General features: G+C 38.7%; 1 protein-coding gene across 1 annotated transcript; it reads left to right on the forward strand.

Moving 5' to 3' along the window:
- Positions 1-549: 549 nt before the first annotated feature.
- Positions 550-8,395, forward strand: LOC147315794 (uncharacterized). The gene is made up of 3 exons (XM_086258170.1): positions 550-614; positions 7,713-7,769; positions 7,903-8,395. Exons 1-3 carry the CDS (start codon positions 550-552, stop codon positions 8,393-8,395), a joined length of 615 nt encoding a protein of 204 aa, XP_086114296.1.
- Positions 8,396-12,643: the final 4,248 nt, after the last annotated feature.

The following is a 12,643-nucleotide window of genomic DNA, read 5'->3' on the forward strand; positions in this document are numbered from 1 at the left end:
CAAAAAGGCCAGATCCATAATCCACTCGGGATAGTCCTTGTCGTTCTTTTCCATAAAAAGTTTCACAGCATCCAAAAGCTCAAACAAGCGAGAGACTACCTGGCCTTTTGACAGCCACCTCAAAGTGCAGTGCAGCGGCAGGTCGCCTGGAAGCCCTTGGTCCAGCTAAGCGATGAGATTCTTGAATTGCCTGTGGTTAAGTGCACGTTCACAGATCCCATCATGGCTGGTGCTCCATCTGTGGCTATTGCAGTTCATTTCGTTATGTGCAGATTTGCTGCCATCATGGTTTCTTTCACATCTATGCCACGGGTTCTGTGTTTTAATGGCACAATATCCAGGAGTTCTTCTTTGATCACACAATCATTTGACACAGTTGGCAATATTTGCACGGTCTGAGGCTTGTCTTGTATATCACAACTCTCATCCAATGCAACACTAAAATACTCACATGCTTGAAGGTCAGAGTGCAACTGTGATTCAATAGCCCTGTTAATGTCCGATATTCTGTGTTCGACAGTGTGGCAGGACAGTTGGATGTCTGATACCATGCGTTTTAGTTTGTTGTTTTCAGGAGACAAGATTTCAACAACGTCACTGAGGCATTTTTTTTAACGAACTACCCTTCACTGTATGGCTTTTTAGCCCGTGCAATGTTCCAAGCCAGCTGATAGGATGCGAGCGTTATGGTCTCTGACCGCTTCGTAAATCTTTGGAAAAACTGTGACTGCTTTCTGCCTGACTTTTCAAAGTGGCCAACTCGTGCTTGCAAAATTCAGTCCCTTTTGGAAATTTCTGGTCGATGTTAGCATGGCGTGAGCTGAAGTGGCGGTGAAGCTTTGAAGCTTTGAAATGCACTAATGATGTCTGACATATAAGGCAGAGTGACTTACCATTGCGTTCAACAAAAAAATATAAACTCTCCCACTCTGTTAAAAACGTCTTGTCTTCATCTTCATATTTTGGTTTTGCTGTGCATTTTTTCCCTGCCATTTTGAGGGCGAACTTGCCCCTACTGGGAAACTTTGCGGTATTTTCATCTCAAACACATTCGCATTTGATGAAAATACCGTATTGAACTCAAACGAAGCGAACACGCACATTTAACAACAACAACAACAACAACAACAACAACAACAACAACAACAACAACCAAACTTTGATATCAACGTAAGAGCCGCATGAAACCAGGCAAAGAGCCGCGTGCAGCTTTCACTTCTCTTTGACAGAGTTTCAAACTTCAACATAAAGACTGCATTTCGTTGCCCTGTACCTGTGCATGTGCAATGACAATAAAGTTGAATTCTAATTCTAATTCTAATTAAACTCTGATGTTATCAACCACCTGAAGCAAGTGCTGAATTCACTGATATAAAACATTAATTGGAACATAGATTATGAGAAAAAATGGATTGAAAATTAATGCTTTTATAGGTTTAAAATATCAGATATGAACTACTAACTTGGTCGTTAACAATTCAAAGAAGAAAAACATTCATAAATCATAAGTATCATAGATAAATTGTTTACTTTTCCTTTTAGTTTCATGTGGCCACTTTGTTGGGTTTAAGAAACACAGATGGAAAGATGAGTTATTGTAAATTAAAGTTAAAGGTGGGCCACATCCTGAAAAAGAAAAACTCTATGTTAAAAATCAACCATCTACTCTGAGCGGTGAGTGACCTCATGTCAGTGGGGGTGGGGTGTAACGTAGACTACCACAACTTCCCCGTTCAAGACAAACTCATTATACTTCAGATTTTACACTCAAGTTCAACTGAAAGCAGTTCTCAGGTGAGTGAAGGCAATGTTTACAATATTATTATTATTTGTACTTGAAGAGGAGCATAAATATGATGAAACAGCCTCATAAATAGGACTGTCGGTGTCATGTGATTGTACTCATAATGCGATTAATATAGAATAAAAATGAATGATATTTAATCGTGATTAGGGTGGTCATGGCTCAAGAGTTGGCAGTTCGTCTTGTAATCGGAAGGTTGCCATTCCAATCCCCGGCAGTCTCGGTCGTTGTGTCCTTGGGCAAGACACTTCACCCGTTGCCTACTGGTGGTGGTCAGAGGGCCCGGTGGCTCCTGTGTTCTGCAGCCTCGCCTCTGTCAGTGCGCCCCAGGGTGGCTGTGACTACAATGCAGCTGCCATCACCAGTGTGTGAATGGGTGGATGACTGAATGTGTAAAGCGCTTTGGGGTCCTTAGGGACTAGTAAAGCGCTATACAAATACAGGCCTTTTTTTTTATCATTTACTCATTTCTTTTGTGTTTGCAGTTTGTTCTTCTGTGTAAAATAGTGAATGGAAATGTGTGTATTGTTAATACACTAAATAAACCAGATTCTGTTCAGATTGGGTCAGTTTAATTTTATTTATAATCAAAGTGAAATTATTTTATTTCACTCTGGTTGCTTTATGTACTAAGTAGTGCTGTCAAAATTAACGCGTTAACGCAAATTAATCCGCCATCACGGTCAACTCGATTAAAATGAACGCATCTGGAGTGCAGAATGACTCAAAATCCCTGAAATGTTTCTGCCAACACATTTTGGGCAGTTTGTCCAAGTAGAGTTACCTTCGCACATACGCAAACGGGCAGTTGATCTGGTAGTGACGGGCAGCTGAACCAATCAACTCAATCTGGAAGATGATAAACGGACATTGGCCCTCTTGATGGGAAATTTGAGTATTAAAAAATAACAAGACGGAACAGTCGACCTACATAAAGTATTATGTGCATTGTGCAAGAAGGAATTTTCTTTTCACCGAAGCGCTTCCAGCTTAAAATATCACATTGACGCAAAGCATACGTTAGTCGAGGATGCTGTTAGCACTTTGGCTAACGTGTCACCCAGCCTGCGACAAACCACTCACAGAGCATCGGGGACTCAGCAAGTCTACCTCGGAAATATTGACTGACACAATTGCCAAATGGATTGCAACAAACTGCAGACCTATTAATATGATTGAGAACATCCACTTTACATAGCTTTGGTTCCTCGTTTCAAGGACTTGAAGTGCCTCCCCAAGAGTGACAGAGAGAGAGTGGATAAATACTTTTGTTTTCTGTTACCATGAATGTTCAAGATGTTTAATAAACACGTTAAGTGCGTATATTTTCCCTTTTTTGTTGAGTCTATTTGCTCATGCAAAATGAAATGAGATTAATATAGAATAAAAATGAAAGATATTTAATCGTGATTAATCACAACTAATCCACAGTAACCCTGTGATGAATCTGATTAAACAGTTTAATTGTTTGACAGCATACTTACCTATTAGCATAGGGCATAGGTGTCAAACTCTGGCCCGCGGGCCAAATTTGGCCTAATTACATTTGGCCCGCAAAGCCATTCCAAATTATTATTAGAGTTGGCCTACTGGTATTATACAGCTAATATATATATTGTTTAGTATTAAGCTTTGCTTGTTCCATATTCAGTTTTTCAGCAAAACTTGTTTGAGTCCATAAGAAGAGCTTCATTCTTAAATCTGGAATAAGATTTTTTTTCAATAAATATTAACGTTAGCCCGCGACCTTGTTCCAGTGTTGAATTTTGGCCCACTGTGTATTTGAGTTTGACACCCCTGGTATATAGGTTTTTTTGAAGTTGTATTTCACAGGAGAGAACCTGTGTTAAAAGATTGAAGAAAACTATTCAAATTCTCTTTGAATTTAAGCATGCATTCTTTGTGTTTATTCTGCTTTTACTTCATTATATTACATAAATGTCAGTTACAAGCTTAAATATAAAGTTGAAAAATGTAATTGCAACCAGGCTATTGATCAAGTAATTGCAATTAATCGCGATTAATTACCGAAAATTGTGAGATTAGTTATTTTTTTAATCTATTGACAGGCACTAATATAAATACAAATAAATTATGAAAAGTAATGATATTGTGCTCTTTGCTTCCATATATATAGTTAATGTGGACTGAACTAATTGTACTAAAATTACTTGCCATACCCCTTATCTCAAATCAGATATTTTATTTTTGTATCTTTACTTGCTTGACTGTGAATGTTTGTGAGTGAGATGTAGAGTGAGTTACCACAACTTCCCTGTTGAACACAAGCTCTAAAAACATCCTCACTAGTGACAGGTGACTAGTTCTGGTGGAAGCAGCACTGCGCAAAGTAATGTAAATGCTTACAATTATTAACATAAAGTCATGACACTTTATATACACTTTTGCCTATTTGCACTACTCTGCCTGGTTTACACTCAATGTCACTTACCCATTATATTGTATATTATATAGCTTTCTTGTTATATGTAAAATTGTATTTATTTAAATTTTTACTTTTTAATTATTTTACTTGCATTTTTTAATCACTTTTATATTTAAATATATTTAAATGTTCATTTGCTATTTATCTAGGGAGTGAAGAGTAACGCAATTTCTATTCTCCGTATGTCCTGTACATGTGGCAGAATCGACAAATAAAGTTGACTTTGACTTTGACTTAAATGTGTATATCAGGGGTCCCCAATCCCAGTCTTCAAGGGCCGGTGTCCCTGCAGGTTTAAGATGTGTCCTTGATCCATCACAGCTGATTTAAATGGATAAATGACCTCCTCAAAATGTCTTGAAGTTCTCCAGAGGCCTGGTAATGAACTAATCATGTGATTCAAGTGTGTTGACCCAGGGTGAGATCTAAAACCTGCAGGACACCGGCCCTCACGGACTGGGATTGGGGACCCCTGGTGTATATGCTCATCAACTAGCTGAACTTAATTCTACTCAGTTTACTTGACAGAGAAATGTTAGTTTTTAAATCACAATGCATAAAAATTGATTATTTTGTCATTTTGGTTCAAAATCATTTTATCAACTTTATCTACTTCCGGTTGCGCCGTAAGATGGCTGCACCGACGAGAGCTCCCAGTCATCTCAGCAAAAATGTTATTATTTATTTTGTACTGCTTTCTATTTCTGTGCGCACAGCGCGATCATACACTCGGTATGACAGACAAACGCTTTTGGAGCTACGTTCGTCAGCCAGTTCGGACTATATCCCATACATATATTTATATATATGTACACACTAGTGATTAAATATATTTAGACAGTTAACCAAAAATCTCTTTTTTCTTTTACTACATCTTATTAATATTTTGCTCTTACTATTTTTCTATTTATTTTTTATTTATTTATTTATTTTTTCTTCTACTGTACCATTCTGCTGAGTGACTGTCTTTTGCTCATCAAATACATTTCATTGCGATGCTGACCCTGTGTTAACTTGCATATGACAAATAAAACTGAAAACTGAAAACTGAAAAACAAAGTATTTAGACACATAAATCCAGACTGCTACAGGCACAATCTTGAAAACAATATTGTGTTACACAAGTAAACCCAGTTTTGTAAGTAAAAATAGCCTTTTATTGTCATTGTCATTGTACAAGGAAATTGTACATGTACAATGACTTGTTTGCTTTCTCACCATTATTTTTATCCATCATTTGATGTTCAGCTAACGGTGTTACACTCTTGCTTTTTCCAACACTAGCTTTTCCAATAGCTGGCATTATCTTCTGGAGGAACTTCATCACAGATTGAGCTTGAGGTGGGATGGAAAGTGGGATGGGGCTTATCCTCGTGGTGCTAACAATCTGCGGGAGCATCTGTATTGCTTTGACCATCGTGGTTATCTGTGGTGTGTGTTTTTCAGTAAGTAAATAATAACTTATATTCATGTCTCTTTATATCTGTCATGATGTGAATAATTTGAGGAAAACAATCTCTCCAATACAATAATGCATGGCACTATTATGCTCACATTTCTACTACAGTCTGTAGATACATTTGTCTTTGTGTTTTTCAATATAACTTTAATTTATGATTATTACAATTAAGGTATTTCTTCAGTATTCTCAATGAACAGGAACTTGTAGGTTTTAACTGGAAGATGTGAAACACATTATGGAACCGCATGTCATGTTAGGCGATCGTGGCTCAAGAGTTGGGAGTTCGCCTTGTAATCGGAAGGTTGCCGGTTTGAGCCCCGGCTTGGACAGTCTCGTCGTTGTGTCCTTGGGCGAGACACTTCACCCGTTGCCTACTGGTGGTGGTCAGAGGTGGCGCCAGTGTCCGGCAGCCTCGCCTCTATCAGTGTGCCCCAGGGTGGCTGTGGCTACAATGTAGCTGCCATCACCAGTGTGTGAATGACTGGATGCGTAAAGCGCTTTGGGTTCCTTAGGGACTAGTAAAGCGCTATACAAATACAGGCCATTTACCATTTATGTGGTAACTTGAGGCAGACAGAAACGGGGTTAATTAGGCCTCGATTTCAATTTACCTCAATTCGATTCAGTGTTATTTATATAGCTGACAATCATAACAACAGTTACCTCAAGGCCCTACAGTACTACAAAGAAACACTATCAATCATATGAGCCCTATAATCAAGCACTTTGGCAACAGTTGCGAGGAAAAACTCCCTTTTGACAGGAAGAAACCTCAAGCAGAACCAGGGTCAGGGAGGGGCGGGGCCATCTGCCGTGATCAGTTGGGTTTAGGGAGGAAGACAGAACAAAGACATCCTGTGGAAGAGAGCCGGAGATTAATAATAACTTATAATTAAATACAGAGAGTTGTATAAACACATATTGGGGGGGGGGAAAGTGGCTGAAGAAGAAACACTCTGGGAATCCCCAGCAGCCCACACCTATTGTAGTGTAACTAAGGAAGGATTCAGGGTCACCTGGTCAAGCCCTAAGTATGTGCTTTAGCAAAAAGGTAAGTTTTAAGCCTAATCTTAAAAGTTGAGAGGGTGTCTTTCTCCCAATTTCTCCCAGTAAGCTGGTTCCACGGAAGAGGGTCCTGAAAACTTAAGGCTCTGCCTCCAGAGTACAAAGTAATTTAGGCAGCAAACAATGTGGGCTAGTTTAGGAAAAAAAAATCAACAAAGGTTAATATTACTGTGTAACCTTGAGATGGCGACAGACCAGCTACAAAGTCCAGGGTTCCTGCCATGTGGGGTAGTGGACCAGTGATTTAAGCCCCCAGGTAAGTCAGCCAATAGTATAGGAGGAAGGCAGTCGAAATTAATCAAGCATGGGGACTACCTACTTGTCACCCGTTGAGATGTTTCGCCTCTTTGAGATAAGTGATGCTTTTATGGTCAGTCCAGACAATGAATGGTTGGATGTAGATAGGTGTTGGGGTAAATAACTCTTTGGGCTAAGAAAAAGGCTTTTGCTTCTGACTACTGAAAAGGGATTTTGAAAAGTGATGTGAGTAAGAGGGACCAATCTGACTATGGTTCCAGATGAAGAAGAGATAGAAGTCTCCAGGAAACTCCAAAGTCCAGGAAACCTTGTAAAAAAACTGAACATTAGACACGACACAGTCTGATCAGTGAGGTCTAAACTCCTAAACTCCTTATGATATGCCACTCATGTCTTCATTCTCATGTCATGCTCAGAAACATTTCCACAATAATAATTAAAGTAAAAGCAAGTGGAAAAATGTATGTTGTCACTACAAAAACAATTTATAAAAAGAGAGTTAGTTTAAGACGTGTAATGTATAACTGCATTAATGCATTTTTTTTTCTGTTGCAGTTGCGATGGGATCAGGCTCCTGTCACATATTACACAAGCCTCCTTGTCTTCAATCTATTCCAGTTCCCATTTGTAATGGGCATGAAGATCAGCGATACATCCTTCAGTATTCCTCTTGTCATTTATCTCGCTGGTTTGATGGTCACTCTTTACTCCAAGATGTGCATTGCTCTGGAAAGGTACCGCTCTGTGTTTCAGTGTGTGTACTTGCACGTGTATGAACATTATATTATACTGTGAAGCATCATTATGTTCAGACATATACCTTTCTGTACTGTGATAATCAGAATATCTATATTACATATTTTGCAGGTATTTTTTCATCGCATTCCTGCTGTTGAACTACATCAGGCAACCTAAAGGTTCTGTGCTGGTCTTTGTTTTGGTCTGGGTCCTTTGTATTGTTAGTGCTGCTCTTGCTGTAACCACAGAAGACGTTTCACGCTTAATCATTCATGCCTTTTTCCCTGCCCCCGTGTTAATCTTCTGTTTAGCTGGAACTATCAAAGCCCTGCCGGCTGCCACATCAGTGTCCATTGAAGAAAAGCGAAGAATTGTGGGAACTTTGGTTTTGTTGCTATTTAACTACTTTCTGATAAACCTACCTGCAGTTAATCTATCAATATATCTATCTAGCAACACTGACCAATATTGCATTGCATTCCTAATTTTTTTTCCTTTCAGTCACTTTGTAGACTTTACCCTGTTTATTTTCATGCAGAACGGGCCCATTGACAAGCTGCTGGAATGTATGTACTGCTGCAGTTTCGCTGCAGCAGATATCAGCAGCAGATCATCAGTGTGACTGATGGTAGCACAGGGAGTTGGGTTCATGCATTCAGAGACAAAGAGAGAACGAGATGGGGACTCACATGAAGGTAGAGCTTAGAGATTTGAGTGAATTAAGCAAACACCATCATCTGCAAATGGACATCGGACAGCTCCAGGATTTTAGAACTGCTGTTCTCAGTTGAAGCATCTTTGGCTATTGACCACCTGGCATCCAGTTCTCAGTCAATCTGAACCCGCCTAACAGGAAGCATTGTTTTATTGGAATGAATGAATTCTCCTGTACTCTTAAAAAATAGTCCTTTATTAATGTTGCATTTACATTTCAGCCTTTTTTGTCCTTTTTTGAGTTTTGTGTTCCTCACAATAACATTTGTGTTTCCTCTGATCTACTAGTTATGATTCCATTATGTAAAACTAGTAATATGAAATATGTACCTGCATATGTGCTTTGGCTGTGTTTGTTACCTGAATATAGTGATTCAATGTTGAGACTTTGTTTTGAAAACTTCTTTTACATGTTGGATTTAAAAAATTACAAGAAAAAAACTGGAAGTTTTTGTTTTCAGTTGAACTAGCTGATCACAGTGCACAGTGAACATCTATGCAAGTGCATGTCAGCAATCCTTTTAAGGCTTTTTATACATTTCATATACTTTTTTCCACACTTACTCTGTGAAACGATACGTGTGACTTTCCTATACCTTCCTTTTGAAGCAAACAGTTTAGTTACACGATTTGCTAGTATATGATGCTGATGGTACATTAGATAACAGATATCAGAGGAGGCATAACAAGGACTGGGAGAACAACAGAAGGACACAAACAGGAAGAGAGATATTTTTACTAAGGTGTTGTCATATTACATTAAAACTACTTTGTATAACTACTGCTATATAATATATTGCCAAAAGTTTTCACTCACCAATCCAAATAATTGAATCAGGTGTTTCAGTCAATTCTTTAACAACAGGTGTATAAAATCTTCTCCAAACTGACAATCTGGTGCTTTCTGTGACTGAGCTTTCAAAGTCTGACCTTGTTGAATCTGTGAAATCGCTGAGTTCTGTTTTTAGAGCGTCTCGTTGTCTGCATACATTCTCTTTTTTCGCTCTCATTGCTGCGACTTTCTCTTGCAGAGCCTTTTCCTTTCTCATTTTCTCTTTTAGCTTATCCACTTCTTTTTGCAGGACCTTGTTGAGCTCAGTAATGCTCTTTTTTTCCCATTTTCAGGGAATTGTACTCAAGGTTAAAAACTCTTTTCCCTTGGAGGTTTTTCCGGAGCTCTGCAATTTCAGCTTGGAGAGCAGGAGTTGAAATCGCGAGCCTGTCGATCTCTGCTCTAAGTTCACTATTCTGCTGATGCAAAGCCTGTTCCTTAACCAGCTTTGGCCGCAGCCCCTCAAGCTCTTTCTGCAGAGTGGTACCTTGGCTGGTAAGAGACTTTTTCTCTGCTTCCAGAGCCTTAATAGCCTTTCGACTGTCTATTTCTCCATTCAGTCTTTCAATTTCTGTAGTTAAAGTTATTTTCTTTCTTCAACACTTCTAGCTGTTCCTTTAGTATGCTGTATTTTTTCCTGTTTGTGGAGCTGAAATAGCTCCACACATGACTCCACTTACAATCAGCCATTATTGTCAAATAAGTGAGTGAGCACCTGTGAGTCAAACACAAGAGTAGATCTTCTGCCCTCGTGGATCCCAGCCAAGTTTTGATTTCTTTTGTGTGTGTTTTGGTTAATAAAGTTTGTAGGAAAAAACTGAAGTGTCTGTGAATTCAGTTTTCTCACTACCTTTACTGTTATATCAGTGACAAAAAAACAAAACCCCCTCACACCACAACATCCTACAGTTGCAAGTGTTAAGTTTAAAATGATTATGAATGAACACATTTCAGAGGAGGTGTTGGACCAAGAGCTTAAATTGGACATGAAATACTACATGTTTAAAGGCTAATTTACACTATGGAGCACTGCTCTCAAAAACTAACATGGATTTAACACTCTCTCTCTTCCACACAGTCCTCATTTCTCATGTGCTTTATAAACCTGAATATTACAGCAGGGAGGCAGTACAGCCAGGGAACACCATGTGACGTCACACTCTGGACTGGCACACGATGGCAGAAGAGTTCTAAAACATGTAAAAATTAATTAAACAACACAGTATTAAATATGTCAGATTTTGACAGCAGGGCTCTGCAGCATAAATGATTTTCATGTCCACTTTAAAAGGAGACCTGCCAAAGCACTAATCAGACTCATATGATCAGCAGCATATGAAACGCAGCTCCGTCGGTGCTCTGACCTGGTAGGAGCGCGAGCATCCGTCACGCGTGGCGTGTTGGGTTAAAATACTGCGTCCGCTGAGAAATCAGTGGCTTCCTTTAATATAAGATAAGATATTTTAAAACATTTTTAGTTTAATTTACTTCTAGGCTAATCCTAATGCTCTTAATGCTGCTGACAGGCATACAGCAGTCTGCTTACCTGTTTTTAACAGGAGCACGACAAAACATAGTGCACTGCTACTTTGATACTATAAAAGTGTAAAAGTGAGAAATACTTTCAGTGAGTTTAAACTTACATAAAGGTGAAAACTGGTGTAATTTTTAGGCTTTCAGTCCTATCTCTGGTTGGCATGTCAGAGGCCACACTTTCCTAATGAAGATAGCAATCTTTAAAAAAGTATGTCATTAATCACGTTACGTGCCGCCACTTCAACTACTGCTGTGTCTGTGGGTTTTAATGTGGTGGAAACAGGAAGAATAGGGTTGTAACAAGCTCGTGAAGTTACAAACATGATTTCAAAAAGTTAGACTAAATCTAACTTTTGCATTTGTTTAAATTTCCAGTTGTGGATTCATTCACAACTTCTGCTCTAGGGAGTATTTCTATAAAAAGACACTCTGTCTTATTTATTTTGTGTTAAACCCTGACATCCAAACTCTGTTCAGTATACCATAAAATATAAGATGGGTGCTGCATAAAAGGTCCGCAAAAGAACATAACTCATTCAGAATGCTGAAATTGGATTAACAAGTTAATTTTATCTATCATTCATTTTTATGTGTTATAGTAATGAATATGGAGCTACCAGTATTTACATTTTTGTTCAGGAGACTTGTTTGACTCAGCTGTCTGAGAAATTATCTACCATGTTTGCACTGAGCAGAATTACTGAATTACTTTTTTGTCTGAGTTTTGTCTAATAATGCTGGAATGCATCTGGCTCTTCAGCGATCCATCTACAGTTCACTGATCCCTCAACAGAAATGGTCTCAGTGGGAGGATGTCTGTGAAGAAGCCTTTGTTAAGGAACGCAAAGACGGATAGACAGCTGGGCTATTCCAAATTACACAAGGACTGGACTGAAAATCAGTGGAAAGGTCAGATGGAGTGAATCCAAATTGTAAATTTTTGGTTCAAATTGTCATCAATATGTATTGTTAACAATTTGTATCGTATATTGTGAGTGTCTTCATCTGTAAAACATGTTAGGATTGTCATAGCTTGGGGCTGCATATAAATGGTTTCTATTTGGAAAAAAAACAAAACATCATTCAGGCCTAATATTGAAAATTAGGAATGATGATTAGATTTCCAAAACATTTTGAAAACAGAAAAGCACTGCTAAACACTACTTTGATCTACTGATCTAGTGAGCAGCAACATCTGGAACCCATCAAATTAGCAATAACTATGGTTTGCCTTTCAGGGGCAGGGTCTTCCTGGACATCCCTCCTCCTCCTGGCACACCTGGGATAATCAAGCTCACCTGTTTGTCATCAGCCAATTTGCGGCCAGCATATTTAAACTGGAAGCAAACCTTCATTCTTTGCCTGAGTGTTGCACTGCTTGTTTTAGTGCCTCAAAGCACATTGTGTGCTGTCGGTCCTGCGTGCTGCACAACAACATTCAATATTTAGTAGTTACCGTTATTTACAGTTAGCTAGATTATTGCAATTGTGTTGTGTTTGTTATTTTGTTCTCTTTTTTGCTTGTTTTCTCTTTTTTTTTTTTCTTCTTCTCTCAACAGGTGATCCGGGAGATTTAAGTGCCTTTTCTCACCGTCACTCTTCCCCTCTGTTTTTCTTTCCTCCCTTTCCTTTTTTTTTCTTTCTTCCTTTTCTGTCCCGTCTGTAACAACTGAAAATAAAAAACTAAATAATAATAACAAAGGTCAATAAAATTGACCAATAGGGCAAGGCCGTGATGATCCACTTGGTAAAGTAAATCAGTACCTTTGCTGGCCTTCAGGCAACAAA

The sequence above is a fragment of the Aulonocara sp. 'chitande type north' Nkhata Bay genome, linkage group LG13, assembly GCF_057382095.1.
Source record: "Aulonocara sp. 'chitande type north' Nkhata Bay isolate Kocher_YH1m ecotype deep benthic linkage group LG13, A_spYH_male_GT1.1, whole genome shotgun sequence".
Classification (NCBI taxonomy): domain Eukaryota; kingdom Metazoa; phylum Chordata; class Actinopteri; order Cichliformes; family Cichlidae; genus Aulonocara; species Aulonocara sp. 'chitande type north' Nkhata Bay.

What these genes read in the sequence shown, in the direction of transcription:
- LOC147315794 (XM_086258170.1), top strand. Translation starts at nt 550, where the DNA reads ATGCGTTTTAGTTTGTTGTTTTCAGGAGACAAGATTTCAACAACGTCA. An exon ending in TCACTGAGGCATTTTTTTTA is followed by an intron (nt 615 to 7,712) that starts ACGAACTACCCT and finishes TCCTCTTGTCAT; the next exon opens with TTATCTCGCTGGTTTGATGG. An exon ending in ATGTGCATTGCTCTGGAAAG is followed by an intron (nt 7,770 to 7,902) that starts GTACCGCTCTGT and finishes CATATTTTGCAG; the next exon opens with GTATTTTTTCATCGCATTCC.